At 41.2% G+C, this 26,262-nt stretch overlaps 2 protein-coding genes and 1 pseudogene across 12 annotated transcripts in view; 2 read left to right on the top strand and 1 right to left on the bottom strand.

Annotated features, from left to right (window-relative positions):
* fhod3b (formin homology 2 domain containing 3b) overlaps positions 1-11,557 on the top strand; it is a 68,874-nt gene extending 57,317 nt beyond the window's left edge. For 3 of the 6 annotated variants that reach the window (XM_062565408.1, XM_062565406.1, XM_062565409.1), the window contains 16 exons: positions 226-336; positions 479-613; positions 954-1,004; positions 1,088-1,278; positions 1,620-2,141; positions 2,228-3,147; positions 3,546-3,704; positions 4,741-4,923; positions 5,058-5,177; positions 5,841-6,002; positions 6,087-6,277; positions 6,408-6,600; positions 7,535-7,558; positions 7,995-8,181; positions 8,760-8,921; positions 9,046-11,557. In XM_062565408.1, coding sequence (XP_062421392.1) covers positions 226-336; positions 479-613; positions 954-1,004; positions 1,088-1,278; positions 1,620-2,141; positions 2,228-3,147; positions 3,546-3,704; positions 4,741-4,923; positions 5,058-5,177; positions 5,841-6,002; positions 6,087-6,277; positions 6,408-6,600; positions 7,535-7,558; positions 7,995-8,181; positions 8,760-8,921; positions 9,046-9,128 — 3,394 coding nt within the window. In that variant the 3' untranslated portion in view covers positions 9,129-11,557. The remainder of the gene's footprint in view (positions 1-225; positions 337-478; positions 614-953; positions 1,005-1,087; positions 1,279-1,619; positions 2,142-2,227; positions 3,148-3,545; positions 3,705-4,740; positions 4,924-5,057; positions 5,178-5,840; positions 6,003-6,086; positions 6,278-6,407; positions 6,601-7,534; positions 7,559-7,994; positions 8,182-8,759; positions 8,922-9,045) is intronic. The other 3 variants (XM_062565407.1, XM_037455181.2, XM_037455180.2) reach the window with 3 other exon arrangements.
* A 981-nt stretch (positions 11,558-12,538) lies between these two features.
* On the bottom strand, positions 12,539-20,075 carry rxrbb (retinoid x receptor, beta b). 6 transcript variants are annotated; one of them, XM_037455187.2, is made up of 12 exons: positions 19,905-20,075; positions 18,402-18,595; positions 18,062-18,215; positions 17,652-17,831; positions 17,191-17,244; positions 15,830-15,990; positions 15,588-15,717; positions 14,881-15,007; positions 14,743-14,784; positions 14,555-14,646; positions 14,333-14,438; positions 12,539-14,203 (listed from the first exon to the last, which is right to left on the bottom strand). In XM_037455187.2, the coding sequence occupies exons 2-12, from the start codon at positions 18,540-18,542 to the stop codon at positions 14,056-14,058; spliced, it is 1,335 nt and encodes a 444-aa protein (XP_037311084.1). In that variant the 5' UTR covers positions 18,543-18,595; positions 19,905-20,075; the 3' UTR covers positions 12,539-14,055. The 6 variants fall into 6 exon arrangements, with proteins under 6 accessions (XP_037311084.1, XP_037311082.1, XP_037311085.1 ...); XM_037455185.2 differs by having other exon boundaries at positions 19,896-20,074; XM_037455188.2 differs by lacking the exon at positions 19,905-20,075 and adding an exon at positions 19,746-19,870.
* A 1,167-nt stretch (positions 20,076-21,242) lies between these two features.
* Positions 21,243-23,483, top strand: LOC119197345 (uncharacterized; annotated as a pseudogene).
* The last annotated feature ends 2,779 nt before the right edge of the window (positions 23,484-26,262 follow it).

The raw sequence follows: 26,262 nt of genomic DNA, 5'->3' as shown, positions 1-26,262 counted from the left end.
GGAAACCCGTCAGACTTTGATGGCTTGGCTTTCCTCACAGAAAAGCTAATCAGATGCAGAGGGAGGCATGCTGAAGAACACTTAACACTCATATCTGAGTGTAAGCTATCCAGCAGTGTCACATTGGAATCCACATTACAAATTCTTAATCGTTCTTCTCTGTCTTTCAGTGAAAAGATGTTTTAGGAGATAACAAAGCATTTATTCCCCCCCCCGTTTTAACAGAATCAATGCCAATGGTAGTCCATACCCCGGCAGGCACAAGGCTCCTACATCCACGATTCATCGCTTCACTACTACAGCAACCTGCACACCAGAGTCCCATCTGGGTGACAGGTTAGCATCTCGACTTTTTTTACTGTCCACATAGTTGATCATATGCAAAGCTCCCATTTGAACAAATACCAAAAGGAAAATACAAACAAATGACTCAACTTTTACAGTGTTATTCAACCTGTTGTTTCTTTTAATCATCAAGGCCGGCCCACGGAGGCTTGCTGACTTCATCGTACAGGCAGCACCAGGAGTCTCTGGCTGCCGAGAGAGAGAGGAGACGCCTGGAAAGAGAAGAGCGCCTGCAGAGAATCGAAAGAGAAGAGAGGAATCGTTTCAAGTTAGTCGACCCACCCAACGAATCAGAAAACATACCACATGAAATCATGGCAGAGAAAATATCTTGTTGCTTTACCTCGTGGGGAGCTTTGCAATCGACGACGGCAGCTTGGTACTTTCTAGAAACACGTGGCAACAGTCTTCACTCTGGAGGGATAGTCTCAAACCCACTTGAGTCATATCCAAACCGAGCGGTGTTTCCTTATGATGATTATGGGAAACACAAAATCACAAATCTGCTATATGTTCTGTTCTGCACTCAACACATCAATTTCAGTGAAGCAATTCAAATATGAAACTATACAGACTTCGAATCCTGACTGTTTCTCTCTCCCCATTAGTCGGGATCGGCTTGACAAGAGGGAAGAAGCAAGACACGCCAGGGAGGAAAGGTGAGTTCACACAACAGATCAGCACGGTTCTACGCCTGCAGTAAGTGGACGGACTCCTAGAAGCCAAATCCCCGTCCCCGCAGGTTGCAGGCTGTGGAGAGGTTGGCCGCCGAGGAGGTGGAGCGTGAGCGCCCCAGGGCGCCGGCAAGAGGACGGACTGAGATCACGCTGTGTTTGAGTCCCAACCCTGCCAGCCGCTCTGCGCCCCGCTGTGCCACGCCTTCGACCATCATCTCACAGGAGGACACAGCGGCCGCTGTGCACCGGGCGTCAGGTGACTGGTGTTTGTCAGCCATTCATGAACGATTTGATTTATTTGTGTGATACAGTGGGTTTATCTATATTATATTCTGTATGTTGTATGTGTAAATGTAGAGATGTCTCTAATTAAGCTGATTAAGTGATTTCATTCTTTCAATACTAAATGAAAGTAGTTTATTTTTTTAAACAAACTTCCCGGTTATGAAAAATATAATTGAACAATTTTTTTTCTCAAAAATTACAAAGTAATCTCTCTCAGTGGTTCATTTTGGGTTTTACGGAAGGTTTGTGTGTGTCTGTGTGGGTGTTTGTATGAAGTCACAATTTTCTACTTAATTTTCATTTCTCTTCCAGGAACAAAAAATATTTTAGAGCCAAACCTTGACCCACAGACGAGAACCAAAAGCCCAGACTCAACAGTGTCAGAACCTCCCCCCCCGCCTCCCTCCGAACCAGACAAGCAGCAGACTGAGTCGCCCGCAGAGAAGGAACATGTTGCTGACGCTCAGGCCGAGCAGAACGTCGTGGCAGAGCCGGCGTCAGGTGGGCATGCAGGCAGGGACGAAGAGATGATTGAGGAACAGAAAAAGCACATGGACAAGGTAGAAGTGGAAGAGCTGGTAGAGGAGACCGAAGCAGCAGATGTAGCAGAAGTCGGAGAGCCACGTGGGCTGGATGTGGAATCACAGGAGGAGTTTGAGAAGGAGCAGCCAGTGGTCAGGGATGTCGAAGACGGCGTACTGCTGAGTGAGAAGGAGAGACAGAACGAGGAAGTGAATGAAAAGGACAACTGCTCCGCTTCCAGCATCTCCTCCACAAGTAGCACTCTGGAGCGGGAGGAGCGGGAGGAGAAACTCACCAATGACATTGACGCAGGTACGAGCAATGCTAAATGTATTCACTTGCTTAGATAATCAACTGTGTATATATTTTTTTCAGTTTCAACACTCTTTCCGTATCAGCAGGCCAATGGACACAGTGCAGCAAAGAAGTAGATGTCAACGACCAGTGCAACAAAATAATTAACAGCAAGCGCTTCATGCTGGACATGCTCTATGCTCAGGAGACAACCGGCAAGGATGAAGGGAATGTAGCAGAGAAAGAAAACAGTAAATGTGAGAAGGATGCAGAGGTCAGTGACTCCTCTGTAGCTAGCTTGGCCAGCAGGATCTCCACACTGGAGGCCCACAGACAGGCCAGAGACGAAAATGTGAAAAAAATGGACGTGGGACATCTGGACAACCAGGGCAGCGTACGAGCAGTGGCGGAGAAGTTTGGGGATTTGGTGAAAGGCCTGACGTCTCCTCCGGAGGTTGAGGCCTCCAAAGAGCAGCAGCCGCAGACTGACAAATCATCAACGGCTGCCTCATCGAGCTTACCCGCGAAGAAGGAGTCCGACTACATCTGGGATCAGCTGATGGCCCAACCTAGAGAGCTGAGGATCAAAGAAATGGACTTCACGGACCTGAGGGATGAGGACGACATGGACATTTTAGATATGGACAGTGTACTGGGGTCGGGGGACCTCATACCCCCACCTCCACCTCTGCCGTGTAATTCTGCACTGCCACCGCCCCCTCCCCTGTTTGGGTGCCCTCCTCCTCCTCCCATCCTCGGCAAAATGATGCCCCCAGCACCACCATTCATGGCCCCTGACCCTCCGCCCTCCCCTCAGCTAAGTCGAGGGGAGACTCCTCTCTTCCAAAAGAAAAAGAAGACCATCCGGCTGTTCTGGAACGAAGTGCGTCCCGTGGACTGGCATTGTAAGAGTCACAAATTCTGCAAGGAGTCGCTCTGGTCCAAACTGGAACCGGTCAAACTGGACACATCCAAGCTGGAGCAGCTGTTTGAGTCCAAATCCAAAGAGATGCCTATCACAAAGGTAACTTAACGTTGTATAGTTACAGTACCTCTGTGTACCGTTGGCTCGGGGTCTCTATCCAGTGTCATATAAGAAAGTCGTTGTGTGAGTTGAGTGACACATTTTGCTAAACTACTGTTAACCTGGATGACACTTTAAAATGGTGGTTTCATTTCAACCTTATTTTAATCACCTCCCGTCCATGGGTCACCGATCATTCACAGCAATACAAGTCTATAGCATGTTTTGGTTAATTGGCTCCAAGGTGCTCTCGGTCATAGCTCCATTTTGTGACAGAGGCTGCTGGACAAGGTGTGATTTTACACATATTTAGTGTAGTAAATCTTTAAAGCTTTAAGATGTGCTTCTGATACACAAGAGAAATGATGTAATATAATGAAGATTTGTATCTCTTATAGAAAGCAGCTGTAGATGGAAAACGACAAGAAATCATAGTGCTGGACTCGAAACGCAGCAATGCCATAAACATTGGCTTGACTGTGCTTCCTCCTCCTCGCACCATTAAGACCGCTATCCTCAACTTTGATGAGTACGCACTGAACAAGGAGGGCATTGAGGTAAGCATTTTTAAAGATACGCTCCCCATCTGAATTGGTGTATTATGAATACGGTCTAGTCCATCAAATAAACCATTTAAGCTCACTTAGTCCAAAAGATACGTTTTTTTGTGAATGATATCTACTAAGCATTTCACAAAAATACACTTCCACTAATGAGTGAGATTTAACCCGTTCATGGGATCAATCAGAAAGTTGACATGTCATTAGCATATGTGAAATAGGCTAAAGTCAGTGAGAGTAAAATTGAGATTTTACGTAAATTTGTTTTTGATGCTAACCTTCTTATTCATGTTGCGAAAAGGGAAACTAGATGATGTATCAATCACAGGGATAAAGATTAGCTCCATATGCATAACTTTCCGTCTTAACAACCAGTTAAGTTTTCAGCCGATGATGTTTAATAATGCATCCCCTTGGGGTTACATAAGCTTTAGTTTCCAGAGCTTTACCAGGAGTTCATTCTCAGCCAAGGGGAGTATTCCTCCCCACCTTTTGTCTCTGGAGATCCAGACAACAAAAATGAGGTTAAAAGTTCAGATGTCACACAAGTTTGTGAGAAAATTGGGGAACATCTTACATACACAGAGCGAGAAATGTCAGAAACAATTTTTTTGTATCCCCACCTATGATTTAGTCCCTGAAGTAGGTTCACCTGATAAATAATAATCCTATAAGCCTTGATCCTTTCCCCATTCCCATCAACAGAGCCCGGGTCCCCCCCTGACTGACTCTTCACTCCATGCACATACACTTTGTACCTTTCACTTGTCACTTTCTGTTAGCTGGTGCACTTTATCTTTATTTTTATTTTTATTTTATCTTTATTTCTTAACTTACTAACCCATAGCATTAGTTTTTCCTAACCCTTAGGATTTATTTTATTATATTTAAATATTTACAATTTATATTGTCCATTATTGCACTGTCTGCAGTTATGCACCAACTGCCAAGTCAAATTCCATGTATGTCTGATATATTATGGCAATAAACGATTCCTGATTCCTGATCTCTTGTTTCTTCCTCACTCCCCTAGAAAATCTTGACGATGATTCCCACAGAAGAAGAGAAGCAGAGGATCCAGGAGGCTCAGCTGGTCAACCCTGAGATCCCCCTGGGCAGTGCTGAACAGTTCCTTCTCACCCTCTCCTCCATCACAGAGCTGTCCGCTCGCCTGCAGCTGTGGGCTTTCAAGATGGACTATGAGCTTATTGAGAAGGTAAGACACAGCTGTAATTTTAACAGAAGTCAGACATATATATATATACTCTATGTTGTTATCAGGAATTAAGAAAAGCAAAATGAATTGACAGGAACAGGCAAATGACCAGACTGCATTTGTTGCTGTTTTAGGAAGTAGCAGAGCCTCTGCAGGACCTCAAAGAGGGGATGGACCAGTTAGAGAAAAACAAGACACTCCGCTACATCTTGACCACATTGTTGGCCATTGGCAACTTCCTCAATGGCACTAATGTGAGTAACCCTCAAGGCATGTACAGTAAATGGCTCAGAGGTTCCTGTTTTTACATTTTCTCTCTTTCTGTCTTTTACTCACTGCCTCCATTTTCGTTCTACGCCACCCCCACACACCCAATCTCCCCCACACATACAGTATATTATTTGTAATGGATAACAGTGGACTCTCTACGTTAGAAGAATGTGCTGCTTGACTGTCTGCACCAGACATTATCATTATCAGTAAAACAAACTGGCTCTGCCTGTTTGGCAGGAGGGAGGAAAAAAGGGGGAGGAGGGGTGTCTGACATTATGTGTGTGTGTTGCTTGACTGTGAACTTATATCTGTGTCTTTGTTCTACTTTGTGATGGAGGTTTTGTCTGTATGTGAATCGGATGTGAGGGAATCATAAGTCATCGATATCAAAACTAGAATTACCTGTAAATGATGGCTTCATTGGGATCCGCTGTAGTCGGGTCTGAAGTAGTAGTGCTTTTTCATAATCACTAACCTAATGAATCTACACTCGCTGCATTGAGCCTATTTTTCTGCCTGTGACAACAAGAAAACTCACTTCAATTTGAATCTTGACTGGTGGCTCTGGGCTTTTTATTTCACACAGTGACAGTTGTTTCCGTCCCACATTCTGACTACGTTGCTATGTCTGCATGCATTTTCAGGCTAAAGGCTTTGAGCTGAATTACTTGGAGAAAGTCCCCGAGGTGAAGGACACGGTTCATAAGCAGTCCCTGCTGCACCACGCCTGCTCCATTGTGGTAGAGAAGTTTCCAGACAGCACTGATCTCTACTCTGAAATAGGAGCTATCACCCGTTTGACCAAGGTTGTTATAAACTCATTAAACATTACTAAAAAGTCTCATCCAATGCAGAGAGTCTTCAACAACTCTGTTACATATATTTGTTAGGTGGACTTTGACCAGCTTCAAGACAATCTGGCACAGATGGAGCGAAGGTGCAAAGCATCATGGGATCATCTCAAGGTCATTGCGAAACACGAGATGAAACCACCATTGAAACAAAAAATGTCAGACTTCCTCAAAGATTGTGCAGAGAGAATAATAATACTCAAGATAGTACATCGGAGAATACTCAACAGGTACGCTAAGGTTTAGAACAATGCTGGATAAGATAAAGCATGTCTTGCATTTTTTATGACTTTATATGTTATATATCTTCATCTCTTTTAACAGCATTTACAGTCATGTGTTTTTTCTTAATATCTGCAGGTTTCATGCCTTTCTGCTGTTCCTGGGCCATCCGGTATATGCGGTACGCGAAGTCAGCATTCATCGCTTTAGCAAAATCCTGAGTGAATTTGCCCTGGAGTATCGCACAACAAGAGAGCGCGTGCTACAACAGAAACAGAAGAGGGCCAACCACCGAGAGAGGAATAAAACCAGGGGGAAAATGATAACAGATGTAAGCACTCCTCACCGCACATACACTACCTCCATTTCCTGATTCTCATCTTTGTTTAGTTTGTACTCAATTCTATGAGACAATTTGAGCAATCCTTAGACACTAGTTATAACCTTAATCTGGTTAAAGCACCAAACTGAGGGACGACCCGTATATTTGCAATTACATCAGCATAGTTCCTTGGTAATCAGATGTATAAGTTACAGAAACAACAATCAGTGGGTTGTTTTTAATGTATCCCATTCTGTAGCTGCAGCAGACTAGGAAAGGCCAGAGCAAACACCTCCCTGCGTGATTAAAATCCCTTAAACCCCGAGGAGTCTGCCACTCAGAGCGGACTCCACGGCGAGCCTCGGCTGGGGCCCCTCTCTCTTCAAAAGGACCCTAATTTGATCACTGTGTGAAAATTCGAACCTTTGGATGTCCCTGAAGGAGAAATAAGCAGGCCAACACCTTAGGTGGATTCTTCATACATACGTCAGTATGTGAGGTTTATGGTATACGCTATTTATCTATAGCTAGTGTATTACTTACAGTAAATTGGAGAAGCAGAGTAGAGTACAAGCATTGAAGCAAGCAGTACACTTCTATGGAGGGTGGCTGCGGTAAAATGTATTTTAGACATCTAAAAGAAGCCTCGGATTAATGTTTTGCAACAGGGAACAGTGCAACTTGTCTGTTAGGTCTGGGGGCTTTGAAAAGAGCAGACATCCCTTTCAGTTCTCTGCTGTATTCATACAACCCTAATTCAATTAATGTGTATCATCACTTTACAAATCTCTTACAAGATGTTCAGTCAAAAATGCTCATTTGTTCCAAAACGTAAGAAATGTTTCCTAAATTGTTGTCGCTTTGTATATGAAACGTTCTCACTCGACACAAAGAGTATTGTGTATTTACAGCACAACCTTTGGTATTTCCTTTATCTCTGTAGAGTGAGGAGGAAGATAATAGTGAGGTAGGCGGGTGACTTTGTGTAGTAACCATTGCATGTGAAGTTTTTGCTGTGACTAACAATCAACCAAGACACATAGGCTGCTCTCATAAACTGTACAATAACAGATTAATCTCAGATGATTAAGAACTGACAAGTCATCAGTGAGACTGACAGGCTCTGGGTTTGGATGACCTTACATGAATTGGGAAGCTTGACGTTTTGACGAAGAGACAAAAGACGATGCTTGCATGACGTTAGCTCGAGTGTAGCTGCTGCTGGTTTTATAAATGGACCTCGAAAGGGAAGCTGTGTTCTGCAACCCGGCATGTCCGCATTGCTGAAACAAACTTATTTGTGTGTGTTTGTAGTAATTAGAAAAAAAAACAGCCTGTTTTACCGTTTCCTATTAATAACATGTCAGAAATCGTAACCCTTTGTCCTGCGCCTCCCCTTCCAGAGTGGTAAATTTGCCGGTGCCCCATCAGAGTCACATGAGCTCGCGTCTCAGGGTATCAAGTACGCTGAAGATGCAGCTGAGCATGAGAACATGAAGGCCATACTGAAGAGCGGCTTGCAGGGTGGAGAGAGTGTGACGTCCACGGTGCCCGGCCTCCGTACACGCACCAGAGCGAGCAGCACCAGAGGTTGGTCTCATTGACATTTTATAGCCCCATTAATAGCTTTTTACCATTACATCATCACCATCCATCCAGTCCGCTGCTGTTTTACATTCTTTTAGAGCTATAATTGTTCCAGGAGAAGAAAACAAGTGCGTCGGGTTAATAGTGAAGTAATCCTTTCTAAATCCTTTATGTTCTTTCAGTAGGACTGGGTATTTTTAGCCACACTAGTAGCTGGGCCCTAAGCGGTCGACTCTATCTGCTCAGCTTAGTTTAAACGTTTCTGCTAGTTGAATTACATCAGAGAGGAAGGAGGACAGAGGACATGACATGTGATGGTTTTTAGTAAAGATTCTCTGGAGACCACATCAGGTCAACATTTATCCAAGACCTGCTCAGCTGTACTGTGCTTTACGTGTGCTGCTCGATTATGTCAGCATACTTAACGCTAATGTTTGCTTTGTGCAAGGATCATTTTGGGGATGTTAGCATGGTGCTGTTAGCCGTGTTAAGCGCACGGGACGCTGTAAAGGCTGTAGACAGTCTTTCCGTTTCCACTACACAATGTGTCTGTCGTCTCCTCATTTGTTATTATTTATTAGGGCATGTTACCCCATGGTGTCCTGCCAGTGACGACCCGGCGAACTGCACAGATGATACAGCTGATGAGATCATGGAGAGGATTGTAAGGTCAGCCACTCAGGGGCCCGGCCAGCGGACGCAACCTCGTGAGAGGAGACGGTCCCGAGCCAACCGGAAATCACGTGAGTCACGCCAACTGTTGGCCAAGTGGCGACATTTGTTATCGTGCACGGGTGGATGTGATAATCGACCTTTGCAAACCCTGTATTCATACACTTCCCCCCCCCCCCCCCCCCGGCTGCACAGTGAGGAGGACACTGAAGAACGGTTTGACCACAGAGGAGGCAAATGCTCTCGGCTTATCCAGTGGGTCAGAGATGCAGGTGTGAACGGGACGTACCGCCGAGACGTCTCGAAGCCCTCTCACTGCCCCTCCAGTGCCCACTCCCAGACTGGCACCCCACTGTGGCTTGGCACCAGAATTCCCGCACAGCCGTCTTCATGCGTCTGACCTCCTCTTCATGCATTTGGCTCACATAGGCCTGACCCAAGGGCTTCCCCGAAGGGAGCGGATAAAAGGTTTAGTTCATGATAGCCAAAGAGAGCAGAACCAGAACGTGCTTTCAAACCACTAACATGTGCTATTGCTGGATAAACATTAATGACGTTCCCCCTCAAGGCTAAATCGCAATCATCCTTCGAACGTGACGTTGCGTCCAAACACTCGTGCAAAAATGTGTGTTTTTCAAGGTTGGAGGGCATCAAAACAGTTGGCAGTGCATTTGCTTCAATGTCAGTGGCCTTGGTTGAATCCGAAGGGCCAGGAAGTGTGTTACAGACACTACATTCTGCGGAAAATAGAAAGAACTTTTATCTGTTGAATATATGGCTTTGTGCAGAGGGTTATTCTGTTATGTACTACTGTGGTAGTTTTATGTTTCTTTCCATTTTGCTGAAGAAGGTGCTCAAGGGGAACAATTGCACTGGATGTGAAAGTACGGTATAAAAGGAATTTAAAATCCTTGAAACTGATGAACCACTGAACCACATCTGAAAATACACCCAACAGTTTAACCAGCAAATCGATAGTCACACAGTTTGTAAGGTCAAATCAAAGTGGACACTTTCAAGCTAGATGAAGGTCAAAAGCTCCATCAAATGTCTTGTTGGTCGACTCAATAAGGAGAACTTTAGCAGAGACATATTTTAAGGACCACAGTCCACAGGCCAGCTATTGTGTGGGAGACTGGTGCTACCACTCACTTCATGCTAATGCTCATCAACATTTTTAGACCTAAACAAATAGTAGACAAGTGTCATCATGCGACCTATTCTCACACCTAAAGGAAGCCAGGCAAAGCGTTACAATCTTTAGAGATCAGTAGTTTTGTTTTCTAGAAACTATGAGCTGCACATCTCAGAGTGCCTTTTAGAGACATTTATTTATTAAGATGTTTTCAGGGACATAAACTCAAGAAAATGTTACTACAGATGTGCAGTCTGTGAGGGGCGAGAGGATTATACTGCAGTGTACATCATTCAAGAGGTGTGACTTATTTTTAACCAGTGTTTTTAGAACATGTCGTGGCATGTTTTTTTTGTTCTTCCATTTTATGTTTTGGATTAAATAATATGTTATGGAGATTTCTCTAGAGTATTTAAGACAATTTAGGCTTGGTAATACACATAAGCTGTATAGTGTTGCCTTACTATAGAATATAGAAATCCATCGTTCCACTCTCGTCGACATCATCAAGGTCAAATGTAGGAGTTAAAAACAGAGCAGGCCAAATGAACATGTAGTTTAACTGGCATCACTGGAGGTCTTAGTTTGTTATTTGAGATTCATCCGCCATCTATCAATAAGAACATCTGGGTTACATGACATAATGTGGACAAATGGATGTCTAAATCTGTTTTAAAACATGCACAGCTGAATTGTAGAACAAGACTGAGCCCACAGTTTATGTTTGCGATTATGAAGGTCTGTTGATGTTGATGAACTCATTGTGCTATTCATTTGGAACGGCCTTGCCTCTGTTAATCATCATTTTAGTTTATATCATGGCTATAGAAATTTATTCAATAGCAAATTCCCACTCTGATGGAAAGATGGCCATCGAGAGAAACAAGAATTTAGCGCACCATTACAATAAAGCTATGTAAGACCACACCAGCAGTACATTATTTTGTTCTGTAACAATTAACTGAAAACTATTCAGCACCTTAGACTTTGTGTAGCATGCAACTTTAAAATAACTGAAGTTATAGGAGCTCATGTGCTTCTCAGATTGTGCTGATTTTGATAGAATAGATGTGTAAAGTAATATAGGGAGAATACTGTAAAATGTTGTACATGTCATGACAATGTCTTTATGTCTGTTTTTTTCTCCATGTGTAGAATAGTGTGCTATAGTCTAAAGCAGTATTATTCTAAATATAATTTAAGCAAAACAAGCCATGAATGGTTTTATGTGTCACCTCTGCTTAATACAAGCGGAGGTTCTGTCAGGTCCTCAGAGCTGCAGGGTTTTACTTTACAGACTGTTAAAGTCTGTAAACATGGTGAGACGCGTATTAATGACATTCACATTTTAGTCCTGTGGCGTACCTTAGAAGCCACTAATTGCATTGCACTCAGCATTTTCTTCCTCTAATTTAATATCAGCCCACTACACACAAGCTGCCTGTGCCATAACGTCACTGTGCAACTTGACAAAGGTGCTTTACAACCAAGGCTTCGATTGTGTCTATTACGTGCACAGCAAAATAAAAACATGTAGCTAATACAATAAAAAGGATCATTAAAACCTGTTGACATTTTTGTACTGTATCTTCAAATGAGTTAGAAAACTGTGGAAAAAGAACTTCACACAAACCATATTTCAATTAACTTTATGTTCAAGAGCTTTACACATGGATGTCATTTTGTTTAGAACAAAACAACCACGTGTGTTGATAAAAAGTCAGTATGTATACATTTAAAACTGTTAATATAATTAGTGTAAAAAAGAAAGCTTTCATTTATATTTTGTCATCATGCAACACACGGTTTCACAACAAACAATAAACAAGTGCATTTTGAGCATCATATGAACTTGCATTACAAACATAACTCTTTTGGAAACACCAAACATGAATATTCACCATATTTGATTTGGTTTTAGCACCACGCATCCCTGATGCAAACAGCGTCCGACACCAAGCGTCCAATTGTATTCTTTTGCCCTCGCGTGGTCCCCTCTCCATGTGCAGCTTGGTCCGGTGTGGCACAATGGAGCTGGATGGCTGTAAAGGACACCAAATACCTAACATCCTGTGGATGAGTTAGCCTGAATGCACCTGGGACTGTACAACAGTCATAGTATAAAAAGCCAAGTAGGTCAAAAACGTTGGTTAAAGTCAGTTCTGCATTGCATGTTAAAAAAGGTTTTAAAAGAAAATATAGCACGTCAAAAAGTCATAATTCTGTTTTTCAAAGGCATTAAAAAGTGATATACAATCATAGGATAGTATGGGTAAAAACATTTTAAAAAGCGATTTAGCCCGTTAAGTCAGTATAGTACATATATAAATACATGAATCTATCTGCAGAGAAATTATCACATTGACGGACAACCCTTTGGCACCTTGGACTCGATGTGTTTAAGAAATTACGAAATTTTGTCAAAAGCCAAAACAGATCGAAGCGAATAAACATTGACTATTTTTACTACATCGTTAAATTGTTTGTATTGGCATAAACAAGTTGTTCATAAGTATCTAACATGGCTAGGTAAAAAAAAGTAGACAAAAAAGAAAAACTTTAAGCGTCTTTATTTTCAGCCCACACCACCCATGGTTCAAGTCACTTTATGTTTAAGAGCGTATAGAGGTTGAGGACAAGCTTACCAATATAGCGCATCTGGGGTTTACACATGGCCGTCATACAGACCTCGCTTGGTCCGGTTTAAAATTCCTATACTTCCACAGGTGTTACGGATCTAAATGTGATTATGGTTTGCGTTTAATAAATTGCAGACATTACGACGAACGAGACAGCTACCTACAAAAAAGGGGAAGGATGGAGAATACAATTGAGCATCAAAAAATAAAAAGCACAAAAAAAAAAAAAAAAATCAGCTGGAACAGTCTCAGCAAATCCAGTGCAACCCAAGACATGTTCTGCTTTTTCTAGCTGATATCTAAAAACAAGGGCACATATTAAAAATTATATAATTTGTATATCCTGATCATAATTCAAATTTGTCAATATACATTTTCCCTGAACAATTACTTTTGCACAGTACCTTTAAATTGTAGAGATAAATTACAAAATGGAGTATTCCCTTTCTACCAGACACAATTTACTTTGTAAAACCCCTGAATGACTGACAGGCAGAAAGCTGTTATGCACTTTACATTTTATATTGCTACATGTTTAACAGATATTAACAAAGGGATTTTCAGTTTTGCATATTGTCTTAGGTTTGTGGTTTGGTGTGCATCTGCAATTATGTCAAATTATTACTGAAATAGCACCAAAATACAGACGTCCGACTATTTAAAGGCCAGGCAATATTTGTAAAGTTTTTTTTTTAGAAATAGTACATAGCAAGTGTGCAGTGCAGTTTAATCGTTAACCACAACGTGATTAGATTTAGAAAATGGCAAAGAAGTAAACAACACTAACCGTATATTACGAGACACATAAAGCTGATCCCGAGTCCACACAGAAGTGGAAGCGGACAGCGTCAACCGCTGACTCGTCGTCTAGCACGGGGTCACTGTAAGGATTTAATGTTCTGCAAAGTAAACTGGGAGCCGTGGTTGGACACAGCTCACGGTGACCGTTTGGTTGAATTATATTCTTATAGAGCTGGCTTGAAATAAAAATGATTAAAAAAATGCATACACATGATTCGGGGTTGCATTTCTTTTAAAAAAATGGGTTTTGGGGATCAGTTGAGTTGGGGAAACAACTGAAGCCTGCTGTTAGACTTTGTCTAGAAAGCTTATATAAAAAAGGTTTACCCAAATTATAGCTTCTGTGAGGGAAATATGTATGTTTACATTTTTAAAAATACATTTTTTTGTATTTGTTCATTTTTAAACCATACTCATGAAGTTGTTTCAACTTATAGCACCAGCTTGTAGATCACTCTACGCCTTGGGTTTGGTCAAAAAGAGCAAATCTGTGCTGCACTAAAATAGTGCAGCACAGACAGCAGTGAGACAAATTGACAAATCTTCAAAGAACTTAAAGTGCCACTCCAGTCCCACTCCAGCTTCCCAGACTCCAGCCATATAAACCAAACCACAGTACGCCATTCCGCTTTATGACAACTGATGGGGAGCTTCAAGCATTTCCATGAGGAAAGTGTCAATAGGTGTGTCACCGATGAGCTTGAAAAAGAAGAGATGCTCCAAGCACTTCAAGCCGATGGATCGCAGCGCTGGCAGTCGAAGGAGGAGCTTAGCAAACCTGCATGGAGTAAAACAGAAAAAAAAACATCTTTAGTTTCACATGATAAACAATAAACTAATCATGGTTGACATTCTACATTGTCAAATATATATGCAGTAGAGTGAAAGAAGACAACAGAGCATTTACCTTCCCTGCTGCTCGGGGTATTTCTGTTTGCAGTACGCCTCCAATGATGCATAGACCTTTTCTCTAAGGAGCTCTACCTCACCGGTGTTTGAAAGCCCTTTAGCATCTGTGAGAAAAAATACAGAAACAATACTTATCAGGTGTGAGAGGCTTAAGGACGCATACTATTTCGAGAATAAAAGCCCTTTTCTTTTTTTAAAGATATCAGAAAGTCATAGTAACCTGGGTTGAACAGTACGATGGCTCGGAGGCAGCCCAGCTCTGTTTTGTCCATTTGCATATCTCTCATTTTATTAACGAGCTCCGTAAGAACCCTAAAAATGACACATTTTGTTTAAAATACAGCTGGCAAATTGGAATCACACCATTCCTATTGACTCAAATGTGAACTCACAAAAATATCAAATTACCTGTCAAATATGGCGCCGACCTCTGCACTCTGCACACTCTCCCTGTGTTTAACAAAACCAATTATTTCACAGACACAACACATATGTGAAGAAGTAGACAACGGCATTAGTTGCACATATTTATCTCTTTAGATGCACCTGTCAAAAATGGCTCCAACTCCGGCACTCTGTGCATTGTCGCGCTGCAGCTCAGAGGCCAGGAGAACTCCGTCCTTCAAACCAATGGAGCGATGGGAGAACGAGGCAATGAGGAGCTCATTCCACCCTGACAGATGACATGCAAATTAACTGGTAAGTAATAATATGCATTCATACATTGGGAAATTACACACAGTGACAAGCAGTTTGAAAGGAGATGCCTATGCACACACAGTTATACAGGTTTCTGTACTCTTCCCACTACAGCTACAACTGTGTGTCCACAGTTGGGTTTACAAATACAGCTGAAAAAAATCCTGTTGCCATCTTCAAATATATTTTGTTTTTAATATCCACACACAAATACCAACATTTAGGTTATCAACAATATTAACATAGCTTAGAGTTATCACAGGTGTGAATATTCAAGTTGCTCTGTAGCACCTTTCTATCCTGGATTTGACATTAAAGGCAGCAAAAGGTTACCTAGGGTTGAACTATTTCCTTGTGTTCTTACATTTAGCACTTTGTGGTTAATTTTAGGAGAATACGGTTTGTGCTCTACATTTGTCCTTACATTTGTAGTTGGCTTTGTAACTGTATTAAAAAATGAACTAAGACTATTTAGGACAGTGTCCGTGGCCTTTTCGATGACCTGCCTCTGATAAACTACGGTATAAATGGTCCATTCTTTAGCTTGATTGTACCTGCACGCAGGAGGATGACCTGGTCATCAAGGGGCAGTTCGGAGAAATGAGGGATTCTCTTCGCCCACTCGACCAAGGCAAACAGCTGTTTGTCCGCAGTCAGACAGATGTTGGTTACTGCATCATGGGGCTGAAACCAAACAAAGGTCATAAGGCCCAAAGACACCTCGCCTTTGCGAAACACAGATGATGGACAAAGTGGTTGATATAAATCTATTGATCGCCATGATGTAACCACTCACAGAGTTGCCTGCGGAACCACCATCAGAGTGAAGTTCGGTCTTCTGCTCCACAGCGGTTTCTGCCTCCAAAATCTTCTCGACGGGCATCTCCTCATTCACGCCGACGCTGAACTCCAGCTCTCCCTCGCGCTCTCTGTTCCTTTGGCGCTCCTCCTGGACCGCTACGTCAGACAAAACACAGGGAAGCGGTGGTGGGGGAAGGAGGAGGGGGTACAAGGAATGAGATGATGATAAATACAGAAGAATGAAAAAAATGATAAAGTAGTGAATTTATGGGTTAAAGAGGAATAATACGCAAAACATGTAAACAAGTAATTTTTAAATAGACTAATCTGACAGTAAAACTAGATTCCAAAAGCATTGAAGTCAGTGGATTGCTGTCAATCGAAAGCATGTGCAATATTTGGCACATTTCTCAATATTTAATTGTAATTCAGCGAGTTACCTGATGAGATGTGTCTCTGAACATTTTTCATTACCACACTCATAACATCATCAGATGAATTTACTTCCATTATCAAGTATAGCATTAGCAGGTTGATGCTTAATGCACGAGTTCCAGTTATCTTAAATGCATTAATTTAATGTTTCAGAGACATATTTGCAAATGCAGCTAAAAATCTATTGTTCCCACCGCACATGAAAATGGCAGTATTGCAGTCTTGACAGCACAAAGCTTAATGATGACAACACTAGCAAGAGAAGTTGGTTAAAAACTGAATGGCAGTAAAAATAAATTAAATAAAGAATAAAGCAAAATAGAGATATTCCAATTTATATTATCTACACAGCAACCCAAATAGAGACTGATCTCAGTGAGGTGGAAGAACAGAAGCTAGTGGCTAATCCTACGTATTCTGACTTCTCTCAATCAAATCAGGAAAAACCCACAGAACTGTCACCTTTTTGGAAAAACTCAGAACCTACCCATCTCTGTAGCAGAGCACACGCTAACCAAAGTGCAGCCATTACAAACTGACATGGTGATTTAACAGAGTACAAACTTTAGGTGGCTCAATCTGGAGCTGCACTACCCAGTAAAGAGGTAACACTTGGATTGTGTACATAAGATACTTAAAACTGACCTTATGGCCAGTGAAGGCCTTAACTAACAATCCATTAAATCACCAATCTGTTCCCATCAGATTTATAATGTAGTTACAGAGCAAAGAATCACTGCTGTCTGGCTGCTTATTTTACAGAGCACTCTATCCTCACAAGGCACTAAGCCACAGAAATCCTTGCTCTCTGTTTCTCGGTAGCTTTTCACACATAAATATGCCAGTTTTGCATGTCTAGTACAACAGACTAATTCTATAGGTAACATAAAAATACAGTATCTTTAAGATTTCATGTCATACTCATCCATCCCTCATCTTTTCCATCTTCTTTTATCCACTTTACATGTTTGATCACTATTGAAAGATGGAGAAAGGGTAGAATAGGAGAAAATGAAGAGAAGAGATGGAGAGGGGTTAGTTATATAAACCAGCCCCAATACACTCGTCTCTACTCTTTATCTTATCTAATCTAGCATCCACCCTCACCTTCGCCAGAAATAGTAGTAATCCAATATAACCTAATCAATTTAAGTGGGCTTCCTTTAGCATAATAAGATATTCTAAGAAATCCAATTGACCAATTGTTTAAATCGTTCTAAAAATGCATGTTAACGCTATGTTGCTGAAAACTCCAATGTATGTCACCTTTGTATAGTTGCATGTATGACAACCCGCGACAAAACGTGTTCCTACACCTTTAATAGTCAAACAGGCTCTCACAATGAACTTTAACCTCTAATGCAACCCTGCTCCTTGCATACCTTCCCTCTTCATGCCCATGGCCAGGCACTTCTGGTAGCGGCAGTACTGGCAGCGATTGCGCTGGCGTTTGTCGACCAGGCACTCTTTGTTATCTCTGCAGGTATAGCTAAGGTCTTTGCGCACAGTTCGTTTGAAGAAACCTTTGCAACCCTCACAGCTGTACACGCCGTAGTGCTTGCCTGGAAATTACACAAATAAAAAAAAAAAAAAAAGGAAAGTTAAATGCTGTAGGGGAAGAAAAAAAATTAAACAAAACCAAATAGTAAAACAGTTTGACAAAAATGATATACTTTTATTAGCAACAGTAAGTGAAATAAATTTAGTTGGAATATTGAGGAAAGAAAATCAAAAACAACCAACAGTAGGATGTTTTAGTACTGCTAATCCTGCTCTTAGCGCCCTCACTCACCAGAAGAGCGGTCTCCACAGATGACACACATGCGCTTCTGAGACAACATAATTCCGGGACTGTGAGCTGGCATAGGCCTCAGGCCAAAAGGAGGCTTGATATCTTCAGAGCTGCTGATTGAGTGCATCCCTGATATAGGTGCCGAAGAAGAGATCTGTACCCACAAAGCAACCAAAAAAATGCCTTTGGTTAATTGTATTGTCAGATGAAATTACAATACTGCCTTTTGCATGATCCAATTTTGCAAACCACTGCTCAGTCATCAGTACCCTACCACTAGAGCAGATTAATATCAGCTATCCTAACATGAATCAACAGACCATCGTGGCCGTCACGTTACCTGACTGTTGCTGACGGGTCCAAATCCAAGTGAGGGCGAGACCACCGGGGAGTTGAGTGAAGGACTGATCACTGAGAAGGGAGAACCCAGGATGTTGGTGGGGCTGTTGGAGGCTGAACTGTCAGGTTGCTGTGAGGACATGGCTAGTAAGCTACCCAGTGGAGAGGAGGAGGCCCCGTCTGAAGGAGATCAATCTGAGGGCAACACAAAATGACATTATTCATTCGTTTTTCTTGTAAATAACTTCCGTCTTAGTAGTAACTGGTTGTAATTGGAAGAGGGGCTCAAAACATGTAACGGAGTTGTCTATGGACAGTGTTATGTACATCAACTATTTTGTTACCCATCACTCTCTGGCAAAGGGGAGGATGTTTCCTCTGTTTTAAATCATTAAAAATACCTTGGGGTCTATTGAACTGGTGGTGTGATAAAACACGTTTAGACATTTTAATGGTATTTTCTGACATGTTATAGACCGATTGATTAGCATTAGCCGAGAAAATAATCAGGAGCCGAGGACCCAGTTTCAGGTAGCAGTGACATTAGCTATCACAGTTTACAACAATTTACCTTAGTCAAGACATCTAACGTTACTTAACGAAGACCCTAAAACAAAACTGACGCGTGTTGAATGACATAAACAACGATGCGCTAATCGAACAGGGTCGTATCCACACCACCTCATAGCTAACGCTAGCTTACAGGAAGCCCAACATCCGAATCGCTTTACAGGGTTTGCTTCGTTCAAATCGGTCCGATTGAGGGAAAACACGTCGCGGTTTAGCGACGTGTTGGTGTAGGAATCCTTGTGCAAAACAAACAAACAATTAAGCACATCGACAATTGATTAAAATGAGTCGGTGTTGTTAGCGTTAGCTAGCCCTTGTGGCATCGCAATAACGTTACACGTTTACCAAATGTTGCTAACCATACGCAGTAAAGATGACGTTGGTGTTACTCAGTGAAGAACGACATTGATTTAGTCCTGCATATTACCTGCAAACACAGGCGCAAGAGCCCGCGATTCTCTTCATGAATATACATTAGGACAATGTCTGAGTGACCGTAACACATTAACCCAATGAGGGCTTACGCGTGCCCTTAGCTGGCGTTAGCTAACGTTAGCTGCAAACCCATAAACGGTCGAGCCCCCCTAGCGACAGCTACCGCTAGCTTCGGCATGCGTGTGTGCGGCTTATTTTTGCATTTTGCAGCATTTCGTAAAATACGATATAAATCGCAACGCATTACCGTTACAGAAATGCAGGGTTCGTTTGCTCGACGGCCATCGAACAAAATCAATATAAAAGCACAAAAAAGCCGCAGTGTTCTCTGCGTACTTACGGGCTAAGCTTATCGTTAGCCTGTTAGCTGCAATTACGGCTAACTCGGCTAATATAGTTCGCTAACATTAGCGTAATGCTCGGGTTGATCGTCTGAAGAAGCAGTTGATGATAAACCGCTCATGGTCGTTTGAAGGTTATAATCACTTACCAGACACACCTTCGACGCATCGTTGAAACCAACCTCGCTACACTCGTTGTAATCGGAGCAGGAGACAGCGCGTCGCCACTTAAATCCAGTTTACTTCAACTTGACGCTGTTGTTGTTTACAGGCCATGGTGGCTCAGTGCCAGTATCCCTTGAAATGTCTCATGGGACCACCCATAGCAGCACTGTCATATGACACTCCTGCTGTACGTGCTCTTAAAGATTTATTATGTGGATTTGTACATTATGAAATAGTACTAGTACATTAAAAAATGTATCTTAATATTTATTAAAATATTTTCGTCAGTAATTGGCCCTCGATACAAAATACAAAACCTGTAAAAACGCCATCAAACACCGTGATAGTTTACCGCTGAAACATTTATGACATGTAGAGCACACTCTGAAGCGCGCTTCCTACGTGTATCTAACCTCGCTGCTACCTGCTTTTTTTAAACCAGACATAATCTGAGAAAACTCTTGGACAGCCACACCTAGAAGAAGGAATGCGTTTTTCATTCAGAGGAGGGGAAAATACAGTATTGCACAACATGTTCTTGTGCTCAGTGATGACGCTTTCACCATCACAATGTTCTTCTTTTGTAATCGTTTGCGCATATTATTCAACCTTGTTTCGAGGAGTGTTTGTGGCTGTTTTTCATTTCGCTTTCATTTTCGTTACACTTATTTAACCCCTGACGTGTATTTTTTTGCATTTACACATCCTTAAATTGTTTTTAAATGTGTTTTGCCATCATACTGTACACTCGGACACAGCCTCGTGAAAACGTAACGTAAAACTAATGTTTAATTTTAATACTTGTGTTCCTTTAATATTTGAATGAATATACAGAAAACATGAACATAGACATTGACAGGTTTTGTTGTCAGTGGTCATCACTTGAACCATCAACCACTTGATTAATGCTCAGAGATCAACGGAACGTTGGGTTAGTTAATGGTCATTTTTGAATAAGCTGTTAGTTAATGGTCATTTTTAAATAAGCTGACCAGTGATTTCAATCCAGTTTGAAGCACACAGCTGCATTCAACAGCGGACTCCTTTTGATCTGAAAAGTGAGCTATAATCTCTCCTTATTTAACATACATACAAACAAAATGACATATTTCATCTCAACAAGTCATGTGCCTTGCAACATGTGCAAGAGAGAAATATTCTTGAAGAACTGCTTTGTCTGTGGCTACTGAAGAATTTTTTCTTAACAAGCCAAGTAGCATTCTCACTTAAACAACCTGCCGCAATAGCAACTTTCTAGTAGGTTAAAACTAGCTTTTTGTTTTGCGGTTTGCCAGGATCATGACTGGAAACAGATGGATGAGAAACAAGACCGTATATACATGTCAAATCATATTTGTAAATTTGAACTACAAATGCATGAATGGATTTGGCTATTTGTGAGGAGAAAATGCTCTCCCTTTGTATGGGATCTTCCAATTTCCACCTAATTTGCATGACAAATAACTCCACTGAAGCAAAGACCTATTGCAGAGAGATGTACACTGATTTAGCAACAATTCACAACTCAACTGTTATGGATGATTTAATCAATTTGGTACCAAGTAGCATTGCCACAGCCTGGATGGGACTGGAGACTGGAGATGTCTGGGTATGACATTGGTCCTGGTCTGCTAAAAAAACTGTAAGGTAGGGCAAAAAAGGAAGAATGTCAATGCGCGTGCAGCAATGGATCACCAGGGAGAGTGGATTGAAAGTGACTGAGACACAAATAAGTTTTTTTGTTTGTCATGGTAAGTGTAATGTAATCTAAAAATGTCTAAATGTAATCTTGCAATCAGTTATTGTGGTCTGCCATCCCTTTGGAATTGCAGGCAACAATGATACCCGTGGTCTCATATTTGTTGCCGAGACCAAATCTTGGAGAGAAGCTCAGGACCATTGCAGAGGCTTGTTATCATTATCATTAGCATACACTCAGCCGTGGAGAATGAGGCAGTATGTCTGGATCACAAAATGTGTGGATTGGCCTCTTCAAAGATTCCTGGAAGTGGTCCGATGGGAGCAACACATCATTCCATTACTGGAATCCCAGTCAGCCTATGCACCTTCCTGGGCAGACTTGTGTTGCTGCTGTATTCATGGTTAAAGGGCAATGGAATGACCTGAACCGGCAAGCAAACTTTTATTTGTAGCGGGGTAAGTCACTGTATCGTGTGCTCATTCTCTCAGCACAGTAATCTTTATGTCATAATATATCATGTTTTGTAATCTAACACAAGAAATAACAGAGCTACATCTATGATCCGTGTTTGTTTATCCATCATTCTTGCAGCAAGGAAATGAATTCCAACAACTCCAAATCCAACAATTACAGAGCGGATTGCAACAAATTGGACTACTCTTCAAAGCGCTTTATCTCACGATGCTATCGTAACCATCACTTTTGACCTACAACTCAATCACACGCTGCTAATATTACCACCAAAGAAGCAACGACTGTCAAAGAACTGACAACACCAAATACCACAAATAATGTGTCAAGAGCTCAACAGCGGAACTACGGAAATATCAACTGACACCTTCACATCAGCCTCCAAATACTGCTGCACAAGTGACCACAAACAGTAACACGTATGGGAACTTCAGCCCAGACCACGACCCCTTCCTCAACTCTAAAGCCCACTGAAAACAGTCAAAGCTCACATGTATGTTTTAATTTATCATGTGCCTTTTGTGTTCATTTTGCATGCATTTCCATGAAAACTGAAGAACTATTTCTCTGATTTTCTCGCTGTTGTTTTCCATGAAGAAAACCTGATATGAATCAAAGAAAATAGGACATGGATTGAAGCTGTGGGTTACTGCAGGGAGCACCACATTGACCGTGCCCACATTACTACCAAAGACATTCAGGGAAAGGCGGCTGAAACGGCAATCCCTCATGTGTGCATAGGTCTACGGTACACTTGTAAATTTAACTTTTTCTTCTGGACTAAGGCAATGTGTGCTTGTTACCAGAATTGGGCCCCAGGGCAAGGATCCGAAGGGACAAGTGACTGTGATGTTACCGGTGCCCTTGAGGCCACTGGGAGGCAGCAGTGGGTAGGTTTATTAGAGACTAAAAAATGTCATCTGCTATGCAGGCACTGGGTGAGTGTGGAGAGCCAGAGTCACACCTACAACAATGTTGTGGCTGCAACTTTCATTAAGCACTATATTTAAAAAAATGAATTTCTATTTTTTGTTGTTATTGATTATTCATTAAATAACTTATTTTTTTCAAAATGTTGATCAAAGTAGTGGACTTAACAAAGATATCATGGTGACTTTGACACTAAGCTATGATGCCATACATCTACTTTTGTTGAAATACAGCTGCCTTCACCATTGTTGCGATTGAATTTAATTAAATACAAAAACATCATGTGGCGTGTAGGCGTGCGCATTCACAGTCATGGGCAGCAAGAGTAATGTGAGAACATTGATCTGCTCTGTGCCTTTCACTCAGGGGTTACAATTTGCATGTTGACCCCCTGGGTTGGGCCCCAAGATTGTCTTTTCTGGACCACCAGAGTGTGGCACCCATGCAGACTGCCTGCTGCCCTCTCTGACCTTCACTAGTGGCCACAAGGAAGACAGAGCTCACAGACACTCACCTTCCTGTCTGCACCCTTGAGTTACAGGGAATATCTTTAACTATTGGTACTGGAAATACAGTATATCACGTTATGAGCTACCATTTTCACTGATTTGACTACCACCAGCAGTTCTCACCAATGTCTTTGGAGAAACACCATGTGGTTGTATCTGCATTGTAACATTCATTTTTTAGTTTTTCAAAAACAGTATAGATATCCTTTTTCATTTTTTATAATTGGTTTCAGATAAATATGAATGGGCTTTCAGTTGCATGTTGAAGTATATGTTCCTTGAGGCGTGAAAATAACAAACTGTGTGAAGAATATAACACAAGACGAAATACACTGAACTTAATACTGTAAACGAATCTGACTGCTGACAGTGAAAACTATTGGAAAAGATTGGGTGATATTTTATGCATTATCAAGTGTCCTTAAACCCAAAACAAATAAAGTTACACGTATTTACATCACAATCTGTCTACAGGCCTCTTTATGGAATAAAGTGACCCTAGTTTCGTGCAACAAGTTGAATGTTATCCAGTTAAAAGTATAGCACTTCCTAAAACTGCATAAGTGTATGAGTATGTTTTTGTCATTACATCAAGGAACCCCATATCACCACCCGGTACTACTTTGGATATCTTCAATCCACAGCTAAATTTTGAAAACTGCTTTTGCATCCACAATGAGGGTCTTGTCACTTGTCAATTACCACGGACCATTACACATGAGTGTGTCATAGCTTAGTTTCTCGCTGAATAGGCCTTGGTCAGTGAGCCTCCCATCAGTTCAATGTTAATGTCCCATTGGGTCCAGTCAGTCAGTCAGTCTCTGGACTACTCCCTCACCTCCTTTTCTCACCCTCTTCTCCTCTTGTGTGCTGTCCAGCTGGCTGTGGCCTCTGACCCGTTAACCCTCACTCCTGACCCCCGAGGACATTCCCACGCCACACCCTTTTGTGAACATCTCTCCATGGAAACGCATTGGTCACTCCCTCTGCATTTTTAGAGATTATGGTGATAATACACGTTCACTGGGATCAGTGTAATGCAACCTAATTACGTTTAATCCCAATGCAAGTATGAGGCGCTACGAAACTGAAATATACAACAAAAATCCTAACAATATAGCATATAATATACATCCTTAAATATAGATGTCGGTTTAGCCTAAATAATTAGTCTCACTAATTATGATGCAGAATATATGTAGACTATGAAATCACAGGTTGAATGCTGTAGTCTGAGGGTCCGAAAATGAAAAAAAAAGCATTATAACTATCTTTAAAGTTATCTATTCTGGAATTTATGATGGAGAAATACAAAAAATGATTACAGATACTAGTTTTTAACTTTACTTCTCTCCACCTGCAATTGCATGATTTCCTCTCTCATTTTCTTCTCTGAGTGTGCCCCCCCCCCCATAGACCCCTCCCTTCCTTTCCTTCTGTCACTTTCACAGTTAATTGTAGAAAAGAGATTTTCTCCATTGAGGCCTGATCTCTTAGGTAACCCCACTCCTGCATGAAATGAGATGGATAGAAGGAAAGAGATAGAGAGGGCGACACGGACAGGCAAACTGAACAAGCAGCGGCTGAGGACGGATGCAGAGAGTTCACTTAACAATATTTTGAAGAAGTTCAAATTAGCCAAAGTTTGATATTTCACATGCACATTAATAGGTGCTTCTCTGGGACTATTGTCATTATATTATTGATGGTGCATCACGTAAGTATGAAAATATTATACTTTTTCAGTTGTTAGTTTAAGTGAACTCGGACATGCTACACACCTTTAGATACAAATTAAAGTAGTAGTTTGATGTACATTATGTAGATTTTTACAAAAGCATTTAGTGGTTCATTCTTAAAGAATCTCTGTACACTTTGCTAATATATTATTGCATGTTCTTATGAATTATTTTTTAAACAACAATCCTTTGCAAGAATTGTTTCCAGGGCTGTTACTTTCCATCCCGAGATTGACAGAGAGTCTGGTGTTGATTGTCCAAACGCAATTCTTGTGTTACTTCTCCATGTCCAGGAGTTGTGGATGGACATCTTGCCCCCGACTCTCATTCACTTCCTCTTGTTCTTACTGTGATGATGCAGCAAACATTGCAAATATTATGTGGAACGGACTGCATTTTATTGGTTAGAATTAGTAGAAAATGGACTTTAAAGGGCTCACACTGGATTTCAAACTATTTATTGAGGTTTACTGATAAACTGTAAGGAACATTGAAATGTTGTGGCTTTTACTTTTTAATTGTCTCAATGAAAAATGTACTCAATTGAATTCACAGGATTCAATTATTATTACACAATTTTTTCAATTTTTCTGAAAAAAATAATATTTTCCATGTTTTTTTAGGTGTGTGAATTTAATAAAACCTTGTGCAAACAGGTAAACCAAACATCAGCTATTCATTTATTCTGTACATATAATAATATGATATAAAACATAACAATGTATCTGTATATGTGGGGAGAAACTGATTTTTTATCACAAAGAGAGGATATGGCCTGTAGCTGGTGAAGTGAATCAGAGGTTGACAGATATGTTTCTTTGATGTGACAAATATTATACAGGGCCATGACATACACACTTACTCATGACTACCACTAAGGGTCATTGTTTAAAACTTAAATGTATTAGCATTATTAGAAGTGAATGTAAGGTATGTTTTTTAAACTAGCTTTAAAAACACAGGGGGTCTGTATTCATTTTTAACAATGTCAACTAGCTAT

This window comes from Pungitius pungitius, chromosome 11 (assembly GCF_949316345.1).
Source record: "Pungitius pungitius chromosome 11, fPunPun2.1, whole genome shotgun sequence".
In the NCBI taxonomy this organism is placed as follows: Eukaryota; Metazoa; Chordata; class Actinopteri; order Perciformes; family Gasterosteidae; genus Pungitius; species Pungitius pungitius.
Note: the sequence above shows the minus strand (reverse complement) of the source record. Positions and strands in the feature narration are given on the sequence as shown.